A 21,341-nucleotide genomic window follows, 5' to 3' on the forward strand; every position below is an offset into this window, starting at 1 on the left:
TTTTTTTCCAGAAAATCCATCTTTTTGTGAAAGTTTGCTACTTCTTCACAGTTGAAGGCACATTGACACGAATCATAAGAAATTTAAAGTAAAATAACTTTTTACTTAATTTGAGGCTGAAAATGTGTGTGTGACTTGTTCTGGTTAAAACAAACAAGGAAACCTTTTCCTTCATTGGGTTTGCATCACGATGTATTTACATAAATAAAAAAAGACAGACTCGCGCAAAGATGTTTGGGTAAATGTCTACCATATATGGATGACGACGTCACACTTTAACAAAATTCCAAACGGACTGTTTGGAGAAAGTTAGAAGAAAGGCAAGATTGTTTTATACAGTTCGAGATGCCACCTCAGTAGAAGCATTTAAGTCTCACCTTAAAACTCATTTGTATACTCTAGCCTTTAAATAGACTCCCTTTTTAGACCAGTTGATCTGCCGTTTCTTTCCTTTTTCTTCTATGTCCCACTCTCCCTTGTGGAGGGGGTCCGGTCCGATCCGGTGGCCATGTACTGCTTGCCTGTGTATCGGCTGGGGACATCTCTGCGATGCTGATCCGCCTCCGCTTGGGATGGTTTCCTGCTGGCTCCGCTGTGAACGGGACTCTCGCTGCTGTGTTGGATCCGCTTTGGACTGGACTCTCGCGACTGTGTTGGATCCATTGTGGATTGAACTTTCACAGTATCATGTTAGACCCGCTCGACATCCATTGCTTTCCTCCTCTCCAAGGTTCTCATAGTCATCATTGTCACCGACGTCCCACTGGGTCATTATTGTCACCGATGTCCCACTGGGTGTGAGTTTTCCTTGCGTGGGCCTACCGAGGATGTCGTGGTGGTTTGTGCAGCCCTTTGAGACACTAGTGATTTAGGGCTATATAAGTAAACATTGATTGATTGATACATTTCCCCGCAATGAATTCACATTTTTGGGACTTATGCTAGGCTGACCATACGTCCTCTTTTCCCCGGACATGTCCTCTTTTGCAGGGGTGTCCGGGCGTTTTTTTTTAAATGCCTCAATTCTCCGGCATTTGGAATTAGGGTTGCGTGTATTTTCAATGTACTTCCAGGTTTAAGTTACCGTATATATATATTACTCGAGTTGGTAAATTTTAGCTGTAAATATTGTAATGGCTGGCTATGGGGTGTTAGCCAATGGCTTTGGCTGGGGGGCGGGACTTCCTGTTGACAGGAAGTGTTGGTTCGAGTTTTGCCGGGAAAAGGAAATAGACGCACATTGGAGCTGTTGGGTGACTTAAATACATCTTGTGCAATAAATACAAGACAAACTAAGAAGTGTATGGTGTATTCTCTGAGAACATCTGTTTTTGTTTCAAATGTTTTGAGGCATTATTTATATTTTTTTTACATTAGAATGGTCCACTAAACTGAGAAGAGACATTTTAAAGAATGGACTGTTACCTGTTTTTTGTTTAAATATAATTAACCTGTTTTGAGGCATTATTTGTGTATATTATATACAAGAGGTTATTTTGAATATTGCTACCTCTGTACTTTTACTAATTCTGTGAATGTTACATATTATAAGTGTGACTTATTTTGTTATACTGTCAACAGAGGAGGAAAAAATGCTTTATTTAAATAAATATATTATTTATAAAGCAAGTTCAAGTATCATTGGCAAATTTTCACCTAGTCCCGGCCTTGGCGTGCTGCCCGCCTTGGCACGCATATATGTGTCCTCTTTTTAGGATTTCAGAATATGGTCAGCCTACTTATGCAGATCCCAAGTACACAAAAACAGGTACCAACAGGTAAGAAAAGCTGGTTGTGCATATTAGGGCCCCATTAATGTTTTTGCGAATATTTCGGGCAACTTGAGGTCTTGGGAAGACAATTTCTAGTCTTCAATGAAAGAAATGAAAGGCAATCGGGAGTATTTGGCGTCCGTAATGCTGACTAAAAGTCCAGACTTTAGGATGTGTAAGGCAGCTGAGCAAAGCAAAAAAAGTTTTTTTTAAAGAGCCGAGCTTCAGCCAGAGGGCCCGAGTGATGCGTGTTTGGACATTTCACATGTGAGAGAAGAAGCAGACTATGAATGAACGCTTTGGTGCCATCATCCTTTTGACTCAAGTGGGTGGAGGCTCAGCCTACAAATATCAGCTCCCCTCCCTCCTATGAGCTCACTCTTCCACTTCTTCTCTCTGACTTTTGGACAGCGGCAGTCACGATGATCAGGAACGACGTTTTCTCCTGCTTTGTTTTCTACGCGGTGCTGCTGGTGTTGAAGATGTACGCCATGGCCGTCATCACGGGACAAGTGCGGCTGCGAAAGAAGGTGAGTGGGACCCCAAGAGTACATGCGGGACTTGCACACGCAACGCTCAATGTTCTTGTTTTTTGTCGCGGAAGGCTTTCGCCAACCCGGAGGACGCACTGAGACACGGAGGACTGCAGTTTCACAGGCTGGATCCCGACGTGGAAAGGTGCCGCAGGTATGGGCGACTACGCAACGCTGCACAACACAACACAACATGACGCTGTGGCAACAACACTTTATGGTGACATAATCCCAGCGCTACATCTAGGATGCAGTACCGTGGCTCTGTATGCTTTATAAACGTGCAACTGGAGCCTATCTCAGCTGCATTCGGGCGGAAGGCGGATACACCCTGGACAAGTCGCCGCCTCATCACAGGCAACTTCAACTCCAGTTACGGAAAAAAATGCCAACATGGCTCTGCCATGTTTATTATTGAAGTCACAAAGTGCTTTTTTTTTTTTTACATGCCTCAAAACACCTTGGAATTTGGGACATGCTCTCCATGAGATAATCCTGATCCCTCTTAAAACTATGGGAAATACTATACTTTGACTTTCACAAAGTGCATTATTATTATTATTTTTTAACATTTCTCAAAACAACAGCTACAAAAACAATGAATAGTCCAGACCAGGGGTCACCAACCTTTTTAAAACCAAGAGCTACTTCTTGGGTACTGATTAACGTGAAGGGCTACCAGTTTGATACACACTTAAATAAATTGCCAGAAATAGCCAATTTGCTCAATTTACCTTTAATATATATATATATATATATATATATATATATATATATATATATATATATATATATATAAAATGGGTATTTCTGTCTGTCATTCCGTCGTACATTTTTTCCTTTTACGGAAGGTTTTTTGTAGGGAATAAATGATGAAAAAAACACTTAATTGAACGGTTTAAAAGAGGAGAAAACAAGAAAAAAAATGAAAATTTTATTTTGAAACATAGTTTATCTTCGATTTCGACTCTTTAAAATTCAAAATTCAACCAAAAAAAAGAAGCGAAACACTTGCTAATTCGTATCTTTTTGAAAAAATTTAAAAAAGAAGTTATGGAATATCATTAGTATTTTTTCCTGATTGAGATTAATTTTAGAATTTTGATGACATGTTTTAAATAGGTTAAAATCCAATTTGCATTTTGTTAGAATATATAACAAATAGGACCAAGCTATATTTCTAACAAAGACAAATCATTATTTCTTCTAGATTTTCCAGAACAAAATTTTTAAAATAAATTCAAAAGACTTTGAAATAAGATTTAAATTTGATTGTAAAGATTTTTTAGATTTAAATAAATAAATGATAAATGATAAATGGGTTGTACTTGTATAGCGCTTTTCTACCTTCAAGGTACTCAAAGCGCTTTGACACTACTTCCACATTTACCCATTCACACACACATTCACACAATGATGGAGGGAGCTGCCATGCAAGGCGCCAACCAGCACCCATCAGGAGCAAGGGTGAAGTGTCTTGCTCAAGACACAGCGGACGTGACGAGGTTGGTTCTAGGTGGGATTTGAACCAGTGACCCTCGGGTTGCGCACGGCCACTCTTCCACTGCGCCACGCCGTCCCGGAATAATGTTTTTGAATTTTAATCATAATACGTTTGAAGAAGTATTTCACAAATATTCTTCGTCGAAAAAACAGAAGCTAAAATGAAGAATTAAATTAAAATGTATTTATTATCCTTTACAATAAAAACAATTAATTTACTTGAACATTGATTTAAATTGTCAGGAAAGAAGAGGAAGGAATTTAAAAAGGTAAAAAGGTATATGTGTTTAAAAATCCCAAAATAATTTTTAAGGTTGTATTTTTTTCTCTAAAATTGTCTTTCTGATAGTTATAAGAAGCAATGTAAAAAAAATAATGAATTATTAGTAATAATAATTATTTAAACAAGTGAAGACCAAGTCTTTAAAATATTTTCTTGGATTTTCAAATTCTATTTGAGTTTTGTCTCTCTTAGAATTAAAAACATCGAGCAAAGCGAGACCAGCTTGCTAGTAAATAAATACAATTTAAAAAAAATAAAATAAAGGCAGCTCACTGGTAAGTGCTGCTATTTGAGCTATTTTTAGAACAGGCCAGGAGGCTACTCATCTAGTCGTTACGGGCTACCTGGTGCCCACGGGCACCGCGTTGGTGACCCTGGTCCAGACTATAGGGCCTATGTCCGCGTTTTACCGGATATGTACCGCTCCGAACAGCGGCGTTTTAAATGTCACTCATTTTACTTCTTGAAACCGATACGGATAATTTCCGATATTACATTTTAAAGCATTTATTGGCAGGCTGATATTATAAGACATCTCTAGTATTTAGTATAACATTGCATTGCACAGCACAACACTACCAACATAGCATACCGGTAGTTTAGCATAGGATAGTGTAGCATAACAGCATAAATTAACGCAACACAAAAACATTAATAGACAATAACAACAAATATAATATAGCACAGCATGACATAACACATATTAGATGGCATCGCGTAGTGTAGCATTGTCTAGCGTAGTATAGCATAACACACATAATATAGCATAGTTTAGCGTAGCATAGCAAAACAACACTCATAACATAGCATAGCATAACATACACGTAATATAGCATTGCATGACATAACACATTAGATAGCATAGCATAGTGTAGCATTGTCTGGCATAGTATAGCATAGCATAACAGAATATACAGCGGGGCAAAAAAGTATTTAGTCAGCCACCGATTGTGCAAGTTCTCCCACTTAAAATGATGACAGAGGTCTGTAATTTTCATCATAGGTACACTTCAACTGTGAGAGACAAAATGTGAAAAAAAATCCAGGAATTTACATTGTTGGAATTTTAAATAATTTATTTGTAAATTATGGTGGAAAATAAGTATTTGGTCAACCATTCAAAGCTCTCACTGATGGAAGGAGGTTTTGGCTCAAAATCTCACGATACATGGCCCCATTCATCTCTTTCCTTAACACGGATCAATCGTCCTGTCCCCCTTAGCTGAAAAACAGCCCCAAAGCATGATGTTTCCACCCCCATGCTACCAATTGTTATACTCATCCCGCGGGCCAGATAAAACCTACGTACGTTTGACACCCCTGTTTTAATCAGAGACACATTACTCTCATAACACAAATCCTCAAAGAAAATGCATGGCATTTACCATTTTGCAAACTCGGTCCATTTCAAACCCCAACGTCCTCGTCTTCTTGCAGAGCTCATCGCAACGACATGGAGAACATCCTTCCCTTCCTATTCCTGGGCGCCGTATACTCCATGACGGGCCCCTCGCTGGCCGTGGCGCGCCTCCACTTCCTGGCCTTCTTGGGGGGCCGGGCGCTGCACAGCGTGGCGTACCTGGGGGCCCTGCCGGCACCCACCCGCTCGCTGGCCTACGTGGCGGCGCAGGTGCCGTGTGTCTCCATGGCGCTGCAGATCCTGGCGGCGGTGGCGCCCTACGCCTAGGACCCTTGACACCCTTGACCCCTCCCCCACACACTGAAGAGGAGTGCAATATGTTTACCAGACAGGAAGTTTGTTTTGCGTGGAGAGGACGCAAGCGAAATGAAGGAATGCCCCGCTGACACGGACAGAGAAGGTTCGCTCATTTTCCAGTAATTTATTCTTTCATTTTTATTTGAGACTCCACAATAAAAAGCTGACTTTTTACGTTGTGTGTTGTCATGATGTGCTGCCCGCCAAGGGCCCCTCTTAAAGCATTCCTGCAGCTCTTATGTAAGTGTCTGTTCTCTGTCATAACCCGAGGGGGCCCAGGCAGCGGCAAGGAGGGGCGCCCACATCACCGCGCTGCTATGTTGCCTTTAATCACCTCGGGCCTCAGGCTAATGTTATTTCACTAGCATCCGCTGATCTTCCCCGCTGGGGACCATGACTCAGGACCGTGGTATTTTGGGGGTTTGAAGGAGTTTTTCCCGGCGGACAAAAGAAAGGGAAAACGCGTGGGAGGATTCGGGGAAAGACGTGGACTCATGTCGTCACGGAGCTCCGGTTCAACATTCAGCTTAACGAGGGCAAAGGGGCGGAGTCACAGCCTTGGCAGGGGCGCACACGCACGTGTATTGTTTTGGTATGAAGCAGTGCGGCCCGCAGCTCATTGTTAGTATGCTAATATTGTCACGCTATCTTTTTTGCTCATTTTGCTTAGCGCCAAATATTTTGTTTCTCGACAAATGATACCTGTTAGCATGCTACCTTTTTCTTTTAAAGCTATTTTTATATTTTGATGCTAGTATTTAAAGGGGAACATTATCACCGGACCTATGTATTTTGGCCGGCTGTCGAAACACAAACACAGCCGGTGTTTCTTTGTTTGTTGTGAAGCTTTAAAGGGGAACATTATCACCAGACCTATGTAAGCGTCAATATATACCTTGATGTTGCAGAAAAAAGGCCATATATTTTTTAACCGATTTCCAAACTCTAAATGGGTGAATTTTGGCGAATTAAACGCCTTTCTATTTATCGCTCTCGGAGCGATGACGTCAGTACGTGACGTCACCTAGGTAATAAAGCCGCCATTTTCTCAAACACATTAGAACCACCGCGTCTCAGCTCTGTTATTTTCCGTTTTTTCGACTATTTTCTGGAACCTTGGAGACATCATGCCTCGTCGGTGTGTTGTCGGAGGGTGTAACAACACTAACAGGGAGGGATTCAAGTTGCACCAACGGCCCAAAGATGCGAAAGTGGCAAAAAATTGGAAGAAATTTGTTCAAAATACGAGGGTGTGGGGAAAGCCGACGAAATGGTCAGTCGTTTGTTTCCGCACACTTTACCGACGAAAGCTATGCTACTTCAGAGATGGCAAGATTGTGTGGATATCCTGCGACACTCAAAGCAGATGCATTTCCAACGATAAAGTCAAAGAAATCTACTGCCAGACCCCCATCGAATGTGCCGGAGTGTCTGCACATTTTACCGGCGGTGCTAAGGCAGACATGGCACAGAGATGTACGGATAACCTGCAGATGCATTTCCAACGATAAAGTCAACGAAATCACAAAAGTGAGTTTTGTTGATGTTATTGACTTATGTGCTAATCAGACATATTTGGTCGCGGCATGACTGCCAGCTAATCGATGCTAAAATGCTATTTCGGCTAGCTGTATGTACATTTGAAACTATATTTACATCCAGCGTTTCCCTCCACCCTATATTAATTTCCTAAACAAACACTTACCAATCGATGGATATAAGTTGATCCAGTGTCACAAGATGCGAAAGTCACGATCGTTGGTCTGCACATTTTATCGGCGATGCTAAGGCAAACATGGCCGAATAGCGTCAATAGCTATTCGCTCAATAGCTTCAGTTTCTTCTTCAATTTCGTTTTCGCAATCTGCCTCCATACTCCAACCATCCGTTTCAATACATGCGTTATCTGTTGAATGGCTTAAGCCGCTGAAATCCGAGTCTGAATCCGAGCTAATGTCGCTATATCTTGCTGTGCTATCCGTATTGGCATCACTGGATGACGTCACAGGAAAATGGACGATGGCTTCACAGATAGCGAAAATCAGAAACTTTAAAGCTTTTTTTTTAGGGATATTCCGGGATGGGTAAAATTAAAAAAAAAAATTAAAAAAATAAAATAAGCCACTGGGAACTGATTTTTATTGGTTTTATCCCTTCTGAAATTGTGATAATGTTCCCCTTTGAAAAAAAAAACCTCCAGTACACTCCTTAGAGCAAACCTGGGAGAAATTAATGCTCGGGGGCCGCGTAAGGCCCGTTGAGCTTTTCAATCTGGCCCGCCGGACATACCCAAATAACTGTTTTAGATGTTTAAGATGGAAAGTGTAGCTGCCATTATGATGTGCAGTGATGTTTTCCAATGACTGGAAGTCTTCAAGTATACTTTCAATGCTTGGAATCTGCATCATACACTAGTTACCATGGTCATCTAATTACTTACTTTGGTCACTATGAGATATCTCAGATTGTAGGTGAAGTGAAGTGTGAAGTGAATTATATTTATATACCGCTTTTCTCTAGTGACTCAAAGTTCTTTACACAGTGAAACCCAATATCTAAGTTACATTTAAACCAGTGTGGGTGGCACCGGGATCAGGTGGGTAAAGTGTCTTGCCCAAGGACACGACGGGAGTGACTAGGTTGGCAGAAGCGGGGATCGAACCTGGAACCTTCAAGTTGCTGGCACGGCCACTCTACCAACTGAGCTATACCGCTCATATATAGGTGGGGTTTTTTACATTATGTTTGTTGCATTTTGGTTGCGTTTCGGTTGATTGTAAAATATGTTGTCAATATTCCGTGTTTTATCATTTGTAGTTAATATTGTAAATCCCACATTCTTTATTTTCATGTACATTCTGGGGGTCTCTTTCAGTAAAAAAATTTCAAATTCCATTTCGTTTTTTTAAGGCGGTCTGTCATTACTTTTTTAGCTTTCAATCATTATTGTGTGGTTTTGTATTAGTGTTCTAAACATAGATATACCGGCCCCCAGACACACTTTTTTATCTAAATCTGGCCCCGGAGTAAGATAATTGCCCAGGCCTGCCTTAGAGTAATATGTTTTAGTACTTAACGCATGTTAGAGTTAGCAATTTACCATGCTAGCTTTTTAAGCAAATTTTGCAGGTAGTCACCAAATATTCATCAAATATTTTGTTACTTGACAAATGATGCCTGTTAGCATGCTATTTTTCTATGTTTTATTTTGCGAATTTTGGAGGTATACACCTCAAGTCATATTTTGGTACTTGATGCATGCTAACATTAGCATGCTAGCAGATTAAAACATTTTTTTGCAGTGCACACCTCGGAGTAATGTTTTGGTACTTAACACATGTTGCAGGGTGCATTTTAGCATGGTATCATAATAAGCATGCTAGCTTTTTTTTTTTTTTTTTTAGATAATTTTTTTTAGATGATTTAAACTCCAGCGTCAAATATTTTGTACCCTGATGAATGATACCTATTTGCATGCTAAAATTCTTTGTGGAGCTAATTTTGTAAGTCAGATACTCAAGATGGCGGCGCCCAGACAGGCTGCGACTTCGAGGAGCTCTTGCTAAAGATGGAACATTTGGCAGAAATACCGGACAATTCTACAAACTTTATGACTGGCTCACATCGTGGTCACTCCGTGATCACGTACGACCGCCAGACACTTCTGGATGTGGACATATCGGGCCGTTTTGGACTGATAGACGCGTGCTTGCTAGACCTGCTAACTAGCACGGGAATACTTCGCCGGGTACATCCAGCGACCTGTGAAGCAGCGGAGTATAGTAGCAGCGGGGGCCGTCTACGGAGCAGACGCCAGCGGTGTGATCGGAAACGCGGATGTCGAGCGGGGCTAAAAACAAAGCAGAAGGCTAATCCCCACAGAACACCACTTCCCTCCATCCTGACGCCGGATTTAAATGGAAGATGCGAGACTACTGGTCTGGGTAAGGAGTCAGTTAAATTAGAACACGTTTTTTCTGCTTTGATTGTTTCAGAGTTGGACATGTGTTCTACTGAGGTGGCAAACTATGATGCGTGCAGTTTATCAAAGCAATAAACAAACAATCAGAAAATTTCCGTCGTATCAATTCCTAGATATGGTCGTAATTATACTAAATGCACTGGGCATAATAAACACAACATTATTAATATTGCTACTACGGATAATTTGATCAAAAATTCCCTAAAACAGCCCACTACCTATAATATAAGTTTTTTAAACATAAGATCATTGTCTCCCAAAACGTTGTTAGTTAATGATATCATTAGAGACAACAATCTTAACGTCATCGGTCTCAGCGAAACCTGGCTTAAAACAAACAACTTTTTTGCGCTAAATGAGGCATGTCCTCCTAACTTTACACACGCGCACATTGCCCGTCCCCTTAAAAGGGGTGGGGGGTCGCACTAATATTCAACGAAAACTTTAACCTTAGTCCTAACATAAATAATAAATATAAATCGTTTGAGGTGCTTACTATGAGGTCTGTCACACCACTGCCTCTACACCTGGCTGTTATCTACCGCCCCCCAGGGCCCTATTCGGACTTTATCAATGAATTCTCAGAGTTCGTTGCTGATCTAGTGACGCATGCCGATAATATAATCATAATGGGGGACTTTAATATCCATATGAATACCCCATCGGACCCACCGTGCGTAGCACTCCAGACTATAATTGATAGCTGTGGTCTTACACAAATAATAAATGAACCCACACATCGCAACGGTAATACGATAGACCTAGTGCTTGTCAGGGGTATCACCGTTTCTAAAGTTACGATACTCCCGTATACTAGAGTATTGTCCGATCATTACCTTATGAAATTCGAGGTTCAGACGCATGTTCGTCAAACTAATGATAATAATAACTGCTATAGCAGCCGCAACATTAATACGGCCACAATGACAACTCTTGCTGACCTACTGCCCTCGGTAATGGCACCATTCCCAAAGTATGTGGGCTCTATTAATAACCTCACTAACAACTTTAACGACGCCCTGCGCGAAACCATTGATAACATAGCACCGCTAAAGTTAAAAAAGGTTCCAAAAAAGCGTACCCCGTGGTTTACAGAAGAAACTAGAGCTCAGAAATTATTATGTAGAAAGCTGGAACGCAAATGGCGCACGACTAAACTTGAAGTGCATCATCAAGCATGGAGTGATAGTTTAATAACTTATAAACGCATGCTTACCTTAGCTAAAGCTAAATATTACTCAAATCTCATCCACCGTAATAAAAACGATCCCAAATTTTTGTTTAGTACGGTAGCATCGCTAACCCAACAAGGGACCCCTTCCAGTAGCTCCACCCACTCAGCTGATGACTTTATGCAATTATTTAGTAAGAAAATTGAAATCATTAGAAAGGAGATTAAAGACAATGCGTCCCAGCTACAACTGGGTTCTAATAACATAGATACGACTGTATATACGGCGGATATTGCCCTCCAAAATAGTTTCTCTCGTTTTGAGGAAATAATATTAGAGGAATTGTTACAACGTGTAAATGGAATAAAACAAACATGTTTACTTGACCCTCTCCCTGGGAAACTGATCAAGGAGCTCTTTGTATTATTAGGTCCATCAGTGCTAAATATTATAAACTTATCACTTTCCTCGGGCACTGTTCCCCTAGCATTCAAAAAAGCGGTTATTCATCCTCTTCTTAAAAGACCTAACCTCGATCCTGACCTCATGGTAAACTACAGACCGGTGTCTCACCTTCCATTTATTTCAAAAATCCTCGAAAAAATTGTTGCGGGGCAGTTAAATGAACACTTAGCGTCTAACAATCTATGTGAAACTTTTCAATCCGGTTTCAGGGCAAATCACTCTACGGAGACAGCCCTCGTAAAAATGACTAATGATCTATTGCTAACGATGGATTCTGATGCGTCATCTATGTTGCTGCTCCTCGATCTTAGCGCTGCTTTCGATACCGTCGATCATAATATTTTATTACAACGTATCAAAACACGAATTGGTATGTCAGACTTAGCCCTGTCTTGGTTTAACTCTTATCTAACTGACAGGGTGCAGTGCGTCTCCCATAACAATGTGACCTCGGACTACGTTAAGGTAACATGTGGAGTTCCCCAGGGTTCGGTCCTTGGCCCTGCACTCTTCAGCATCTACATGCTGCCGCTAGGTGACATCATACGCAAATACGGTGTTAGCTTTCACTGTTATGCTGATGACACCCAACTCTACATGCCCCTAAAGCTGACCAACACGCCGGATTGTAGTCAGCTGGAAGCGTGTCTTAATGAAATTAAACAATGGATGTCCGCTAACTTTTTGCAACTCAACGCCAAAAAAACGGAAATGCTGATTATCGGTCCTGCTAGACACCGACCTCTATTTAATAATACAACTCTAACATTTGACAACCAAACAATTAAACAAGGCGACACGGTAAAGAATCTGGTATTATCTTCGACCCAACTCTCTCCTTTGAGTCACACATTAAAAGCGTTACTAAAACGGCCTTCTTTCATCTCCGTAATATCGCTAAAATTCGCTCCATTCTGTCCACTAAAGACGCTGAGATCATTATCCATGCGTTTGTTACGTCTCGCCTCGACTACTGTAACGTATTATTTTCGGGTCTCCCCATGTCTAGCATTAAAAGATTACAGTTGGTACAAAATGCGGCTGCTAGACTTTTGACAAGATCAAGAAAGTTTGATCACATTACGCCTATACTGGCTCACCTGCACTGGCTTCCTGTGCACTTAAGATGTGAATTTAAGGTTTTACTACTTACATATAAAATACTACACGGTCTAGCTCCATCCTATCTTGCCGATTGTATTGTACCATATGTCCCGGCAAGAAATCTGCGTTCAAAGGACTCCGGCTTATTAGTGATTCCCAAAGCCCAAAAAAAGTCTGCGGGCTATAGAGCGTTTTCCGTTCGGGCTCCAGTACTCTGGAATGCCCTCCCGGTAACAGTTCGAGATGCCACCTCAGTAGAAGCATTTAAGTCTCACCTTAAAACTCATTTGTATACTGTAGCCTTTAAATAGACTCCCTTTTTAGACCAGTTGATCTGCCGTTTCTTTTCTTTTTTCTCCTATGTCCCACTCTCCCTTGTGGAGGGGGTCCGGTCCGATCCGGTGGCCATGTACTGCTTGCGACATCTCTGCACTGCTGATCTGCCTCTGCTTGGGATGTTTTCCTGCTGGCTCCGCTGTGAACGGGACTCTCGCTGCTGTGTCGGATCCGCTTTGGACTGGACTCTCGCGACTGTGTGGATCCATTATGGATTGAACTTTCACAGTATCATGTTAGACCCGCTCGACATCCATTGCTTTCCTCCTCTCCAAGGTTCTCATAGTCATCATTATCACCGACGTCACACTGGGTCATCATTGTCACCGACGTCCCACTGGGTGTGAGTTTTCCTTGCCCTTATGTGGGCCTACCGAGGATGTCGTAGTGGTTTGTGTTGTGGTTTGTGCAGCCCTTTGAGACACTACTGATTTAGGGCTATATAAGTAAACATTGATTGATTGATTGATATATTGGTACTTGATACATGCTAACTTTACCATTTTAGTAAGGTAGCTTCGTTGGCTAATTTAGTAGGGATACACCAGAAAGTCATATATTTTAGTATTTCACTAGTGCTAAGTGTAAGCACGGTAGTGTTAACATGTTAGTATACTACTGTAAGCATGCTAGATTATTTTTTTTTTTGTAAATTTTGCAGGTACGCCTCAGCGTTAAATATTTTTTTACCTGACAAATGATAGCTGTTGGCATGCTAAGGTTAGCATGCTGGGCTTTTGTGTGCGCAAATTTTGTAGGTATACGCCTCAATCATATTTTGGTACTTGATGCATGCTAACGTTTCAAACAAATTTTGGCGATACACATCTCAGATCAATATGCTTAGGTACTTAACGCATGTTACAGTTCTGCATGTATACACCGAAGAGTCATATATGCGTATTTCACTAATGCTAACTGTAAGCGTGCTATTGTTAGCATGTTAGCATGGTACTGGTAGCATTCTACCGTCTTTATTTATTAGTTCATTTTGCCGGTATACACCTCAGGGTCAAATATTTTGTTACTTGATGAATGATATCTATTAGCATATTAACATTAGTATGCTGTTTTTTTTTTTTTTTTTTAAACCTTATTTTATATATATACACCTCAGTCATATTTGGTACTTGATGCATGCTAAGTTAGCATGCTAGCATTTTTTTTTTTTGGTACACACCTTAGAGCAGGGGTGACAAACATATGGCCTGAACTGGTTTAATCTGGCCCGCTGCCCACCAGATGAGTTTGCTAAATATAACAACGAGCTGCATGTTTTAATGAAATAAATTGCTGTTCTAAATATGTCCCTGCGATGAGGTGGCGACTTGTCCAGGGTGTACGCCGCCTTCCGCCCGATTGTAGCTGAGATAGGCGCCAGCGCCCCCCGCGACCCCAAAAGGGAATAAGCGGTGGAAAATGGATGGATGGATGGATAAATATGTCCACTGGATGTCGCAATAGCAATTCAAGAGTAACTCATGTCACACATCACACCGTTTAAAGATGACCTGTCAGCTGACTTTAAGCGCTCTTTGGATTTGCTGCCGCTATTCGAATCAGCGCAGGTTCAATCAATCAGCTTCTCCTATTGTGGCTGGCAGCAGAAGGCGACAGACCAATGCAGTATTGACGCAAACATTCTTTTATTGTAAATTATCCACTCAGCGGATAAAAAAACTAAACGGTAAGAAGCAACGACTTACGTCAACATGACCATCATCCTTGTGGTTAGTTACAGGCAGAGCTTGCAATTGATCGAATGCACGATGCGCACCCTGAACTTGATGCATGCTAATTTTAGAAAGCTAGAATTTTAAATACAATTTTAGGGTACACACCTCAAAGTATTATGTTATGGTACTTATTGCACGTTAGAGTTAACATTTTAGCTTGCTATCATGAGCATGCTAGCGTTTTTAGCTACTGGTTTTGAAGGTGAAAATGATTCGTCAGTCTGTGGCTCTTCGGTGGAAAATGTTAGGGCATCCCTGAAATAAAGATGTGTTTGAGAAGATAAAGAGAAAAATAGTTACATCACCTTTTAAACTCTTCTGTGTTGTTTTTGTTTATTTTCTTTTATCAATTTCTTCATCATACGAGGTATGTCGGACTAAGTAACGGCGTATCTCAAACGCACTCATCGAGGGCTTTAATTTGAGATATGACTCGATGTGGTTTGTATCACATGGATTTTTGACCAGCAAACTTCGAAATCTGCCGCACTTCCTTCACAGTCATCTTAATCGCTAGGGGTGTCCCAATGCAGCTTTTCCCCACATCCGATACCGCTATGGACCGCTTGGGTATTGGCTGCTAACAATATCGGCACAAATAACAGTACATGCTTTTATAATTTTGTAGTGTGGAATGTTAGAAAAGGCTTTATCAATTGAAATGACTCAAACACTACAAAAACACTAACTTACTTAATATTAACCCTCTGGAATGGACTTGTGCTGTCTTTAAGTTGAAGTGGAATGGTAATGTTTTTTTTAGTAGCCACATTAAATCATGCAGTTTAGCTCATGATGCAGTCAATTGAACGATGCGGACTCGTTTGATACTGGAACTTTTCTATTATGCTTTTGCCTTGGACTTTGCACCTGTAGTAATATGCAACTATGATTGTTTTATACACATTTATATGAACAAATGTGCAATATTGTTCAACTGAGGACACTTATTACGCATGTCTACCATGTGTGCTCTTGTGTGCTTAGCTGCTGTGTAGGTGCTAGCTTTTAGTAGACTATAGCATTCCTTTTTTACAAAAAAGACCAGCGCTGTGTGCCTATTGGAAGGACATTTAGACGTTAACTGTGTAGCTTAGCAGAAGTAAATGCGCTGCAGGACTGCTTGTATCGGAGATTTTAGACGCAAGCTGGTATCATTCCATACTTGGTTTTACCTTGAACTTTTGAACTTGTTACTATGGTGAACTTTGACCTTTAGTGGCAACTTTCAAAGTGAACGACGGCATTAAAAAAGCACTCCTCTAGTATATATGATGGAAAATATTTAAAAAAATTAATAATTTGAATTCATCCATCCATTTTCTACCGCTTATTCCCTTTCGGGGTCGCGGGCGCCTATCTCAGCTACAATCGGGCGGAAGGCAGGGTACACCCTGGACAAGTCGCCACCTCATCGCAGATAGTTTGAATTAAAAATGTCTATCTTAAAATATGTGCTAAAAATGTTTTAATTAAAAAATGCAAATATTTTTTCTCTATTATAAATTATTTGAAAAAATACACACACACGCACACGCACACACACGAGCACATTATTAATAAAGTTTGGCGATGAAAACATTTGTAAAAACTACAATATTTTTAGTTAAAGAATCCATCATTAAAAAATATGATGAATATATAAAACATTTTTTTTAATATACATTATACCAAAAATATATTATAATTATGTTATTGTAAATAATTCATAAAATGTAGAGAAAATGTTTAGATGAAATGTGCTAAAAATATTTTTTTATCAAAAAAAAAAGTATAACATTTTTAATTATAATAATAAAACATATTGTAAATGTATATATGATAATTTTTTAAATATATTATAAATCATATACATAGAAAATGTATTATCATCATATCCATATACATACATATATATGTCTTGATTGGATTATCTGGAGAATAGTGCTCGATACCGTGGTAGAGCGCAATATGTAGGACATTGAGGACAGGGTGGACGCCACAGCCAACAAAGAAGCCTTCATCACATTGAAGGACCACAAACCCAACTTCGCAAATAACCCAACATGCCGACTAATAAACCCAACTAAATCCGAAATAGGAAAAATCAGCAAAATAATCCTGGACAGAATCAACGCAAAAATCAAGGACAAAACACCACTCAACCAATGGAGAAATACAGCAGCAGTAATCAAATGGTTCAACAACATCCAAGACAAACAACAACACAACTTTATCTCCTTCGACATCGAAGAATTTTACCCTTCCATCACGCAAGACCTACTGACCCAAGCACTAAACTTCGCCTCGGACTACGACTCAATCACAGGCAACGAAAGAAACATCATCATCCACGCAAAGAACTCCATACTTATCCACAACAGTACACCATGGCAAAAAAAGAACAATTCAACATTTGACGTTACTATGGGGAGTTTTGACGGAGCAGAAACGTGCGAAATCGTTGGGAGTTTCCTCCTCTCCCAGCTTGCCAGCCTCAACCTGAACCTTGGTATTTACCGTGATGATGGACTGGCAGTGTGCCGCGCCTCGCCAAGGAGCAGCGAGAACACCAAGAAGCGCATATGCCAAATCTTCAAAGAAAACAGCCTACGGATCACGATTGAAGCCAACAAGCAAACCGTCAACTTCCTCGACGTCACTTTCAACCTGAGAAATAACAGCTACCAACCATTCACGAAACCCAACACAACACTCCATAACGTGCACCACGACAGCAACCACCCACCCACCACCACGAAAAGAATACCTACCGGAATTAATAAAAGGCTATCGATGCTGTCATCCAGCAAAGCTGAATTCGACCAAGCAACCCCCCCGTACCAGAAAGCACTTGATGAAAGCGGATACAACTTCACCCTCACCTATGAACCCACCCCAGGAAACCAACCAAAAAAGAGCAGAAAACGAAACAACATCATCTGGTACAATCCGCCATTCAGCAAAGACGTCTCAACCAACATCGGCCGCAAGTTCCTCACTCTGATCGACAAACACTTCCCCAAAGGCAACACCCTAAGAAAAATATTCAACAAGAACAACATTAAATTGAGCTACAGCTGTATGAATAACATGCAACAAATCATTTCAAACCACAACAAAGCAATTGCAAAAGGACTGCCTACCCCCAGACTAAACGACTCTGAAACCAATAATGAATGTAACTGTCGCAAGAAACCTGATTGCCCTCTCAACGGAAGGTGCTTACAGACATCAGTCGTTTACCAAGCAAAGGTAATACGCAAGGACATTAACAAATCCGACACGTACGTAGGATTAACCGAAGGAGCGTTCAAAACAAGATGGAATAATCACAACGCCTCCTTTAGAAACCAGACTTTGCAGAATTCTACAGAACTCAGCAAACACATTTGGAACCTCAAAGACAATAATGTTGAATATTCAATAACATGGCAAATTCTTGCATCCAGCACACCTTACAACAGTGGTAATAAAAGATGCAACCTATGCTTAAAAGAGAAACTGTTTATTATATATCATCCAGATCTATCATCCCTCAACAAGCGCAGTGAAATCATTTCAACATGCCGCCATAGACGGAAACACCTCCTAGGTAACACATGAGCCAATCACCACACCCTACGCCTGCTTGTACCCACCCACTCTGTGCTCTATATAAACCATTGTATGTGAATGCTTCCATTAAAATCTCCTGATGATTGAGGGAACCCCTCATGAAACAGATCTGTAGAGATGAAGTAGTCTTGTGATTTTTTTCCCACACCTACATACATACATATATATATATATACATATATATATATATATATATATATATATATACACGCATATATATAAATATATACACACACACATATATATATATATATATATATATATATATATATATATATATATATATATATATATATATATATATATATATATATATGTAGGTGTGGGAAAAATCACAAGACTACTTCATCTCTACAGAACTGTTTCATGAGGGGTTCCCTCAATCATCAGGAGATTTTAATGGTTTATATAGGGCACAGAGTGGGTGGGTACAGGCAGGCGTAGGGGTGTGGTGATTGGTTCATGTGTTACCTAGGAGGTGTTTCCGTCCGTGGCGGCATGTTGAAATGATTTCACTGTTCCGTCTTTTCTATGAGTCTTTGCCTGTAGTCCTTCTGCGCGGGTATGGGAATGTTCTTCGTGGGAGTAGTCGATGCTGAATTTTTCCATTTCGGATCGTCGTACAGTGCTCAACAAATGTCAATTTGGAGCGGGATATGTCTTGATTGGATTATCCAGAGAATAGTGCTCGATACCGTGGTAGAGCACAATATGCAGGTGTGGGAAAAATCACAAGACTACTTCATCTCTACAGAACTGTTTCATGAGGGGTTCCCTCAATCATCAGGAGATTTTAATGGAAGCATTCACATACAATGGTTTATATAGGGCACAGAGTGGGTGGGTACAGGCAGGCGTAGGGGCGTGGTGATTGGCTCATGTGTTACCTAGGAGGTGTTTGAAATGATTTCACTGTTCGTTCTTGAAAAGACGGAACAGTGAAATAATGCCGCCACAGACGGAAACACCTTCTAGGTAACACATGAGCCAATCACCACGCCCCTACGCCTGCCTGTACCCACCCACTCTGTGCCCTATATAAACCATTGTATGTGAATGCTTCCATTAAAATCTCCTGATGATTGAGGGAACCCCTCATGAAACAGTTCTGTAGAGATTAAGTAGTCTTGTGATTTTTCCCACACCTACATATTGCGCTCTACCACGGTATCGAGCACTATTCTCTGGATAATCCAATCAAGACATATATATATATATATATATATATATATATATATATAAAAACCCCGTTTCCATATGAGTTGGGGAATTGTGTTAAATGTAAATATAAACTGAATACAATGATTTGCAAATCATTTTCAACCCATATTCAGTTGAATATGCTACAAAGACAACATATTTAATGTTAAAACTGATAAAACATTTTTTTTTTTTGCAAATAATCATTAACTTTAGAATTTGATGCCAGCAACACGTGACAAAGAAGTTGGGAAAGGTGGCAATAAATACTGATACAGTCGAGGAATGCTCATCAAACACTTATATGGAACATCCCACAGGTGTGCAGGCTAATTGGGAACAGGTGGGTGCCATGATTGGGTATAAAAACAGGTTCCCAAAAAATGCTAAGTAATTCACAAACAAGGATGGGGTGGAGGTCACCAATTTGTAAGCAAATTGTCGAACAGTTTTAGAACAACATTTCTCAATGAGCTATTGCAAGGAATTTAGGGAGCTTACCATCTACGGTCCGTAAAATCATCAAAAGGTACAGAGAATCTGGAGAAATCACTGCACGTAAGCGATGATATTACAGACCTTTGATCCCTCAGGCGGTACTGCATCAAACACCGACATCAGTGTGTAAAGGATGTCACCACATGGGCTCAGGAACACTTCATAAAACCACTGTCAGTAACTCCAGTTGGTTGCTACATCTGTAAGTGCAAGTTAAAACTCTACTATGCAAAGCGAAAGCCATTTATCAACAAGACCAAGGAAAGCCGCCGGCTTCGCTGGGCCTGAGCTCATCTAAGATGGACTGATGCAAAGTGGAAAGGTGTTCTGTGGTTTGAAATTATACTTGGAAAATGTGGACGTGGTGTCCTCAAAACAAAGAGGAAAAAAAACATCCGGATTGTTATAGGCGCAAAGTTCAAAAGCCAGTATCTGTGATGCTATGGGGGTGTATTAGTACCCAAGGCATGGGTAACTTACACATCTGTGAAGGCACCATTAATGCTGAATGGCCCATACAGGTTTTGGAGCAACATATGTTGTCATCCAAGCAACGTTATCATGGACGCCCCTGCTTATTTCAGCAAAACAATGCCAAGCCACATGTTACAACAGCGTGGCTTCGTAGTAAAAGAGTGCGGGTACTTTCCTGGGCGCCTGCAGTCCAGACATGTCGACAATCGAAAATGTGTGGCGCATTATGAAGCCTAAAATACGACAACAAGACCCCAGACTGTTGAACGACTTAAGCTGTACATCAAGTAAGAATGGTAAATAATTCCACTTTCAAAGCTTCAACAATTAGTTTCCTCAGTTCCCAAACGTTTATTGGGTGTTGTTAAAAGAAAAGGTGATGTAACACAGTGGTGAACATGCCCTTTCCCAACTACTTCGGCACGTGTTGCAGCCATGAAATTATAAGTTAATTATTACGTGTTTGCAAAAAATAGTTTATGAATTTGAACATCAAATATCTTGTCTTTGTAGTGCATTCAATTGAATATGGGTTGAAAAGGATTTGCAAATCATTGTATTCCGTTTATATTTACATCTAACACAATTTCCCAACTCATATGGAAACGGGGTTTGTGTATATATATATATATATAAAAGTAATATTTGTATTATTATAATGAATACATTTTATTATTTAAAAAACATCAATATTTTTAGCACATTTTAGCTAAACATTTTTGGAATTCTTTACAATAACACGTGGGTTCCCTCCGGGTACTCCGGCTTCCTCCCACCTCCAAAGACATGCACCTGGGGATAGGTTGATTGGCAACACTAAATTGGCCCTAGTGTGTGAATGGTCTCCGTCTATCTGTGTTGGCCCTGCGATGAGTTGGCGACTTGTCCAGAGTGTACGAAGAAAAACAAGCATTTCTTTCATCAAATCATTTCTTGCCACATCAGCGCAAAAACAAAGATCGTTACAGC

At 40.4% G+C, this 21,341-nt stretch overlaps 1 protein-coding gene and 1 pseudogene across 1 annotated transcript; both read left to right on the forward strand.

Annotated features, from left to right (window-relative positions):
- Positions 1–2,133: 2,133 nt before the first annotated feature.
- Positions 2,134–5,982, forward strand: ptges (prostaglandin E synthase). The gene is made up of 3 exons (XM_061908269.1): positions 2,134–2,302; positions 2,377–2,459; positions 5,529–5,982. The coding sequence occupies exons 1-3, from the start codon at positions 2,195–2,197 to the stop codon at positions 5,776–5,778; spliced, it is 441 nt and encodes a 146-aa protein (XP_061764253.1). The 5' UTR covers positions 2,134–2,194; the 3' UTR covers positions 5,779–5,982.
- A 5,964-nt stretch (positions 5,983–11,946) lies between these two features.
- LOC133557038 (uncharacterized) lies at positions 11,947–12,945 on the forward strand (annotated as a pseudogene).
- Positions 12,946–21,341: the final 8,396 nt, after the last annotated feature.

Source organism: Nerophis ophidion, linkage group LG08, assembly GCF_033978795.1.
Source record: "Nerophis ophidion isolate RoL-2023_Sa linkage group LG08, RoL_Noph_v1.0, whole genome shotgun sequence".
Lineage (NCBI taxonomy): Eukaryota > Metazoa > Chordata > Actinopteri > Syngnathiformes > Syngnathidae > Nerophis > Nerophis ophidion.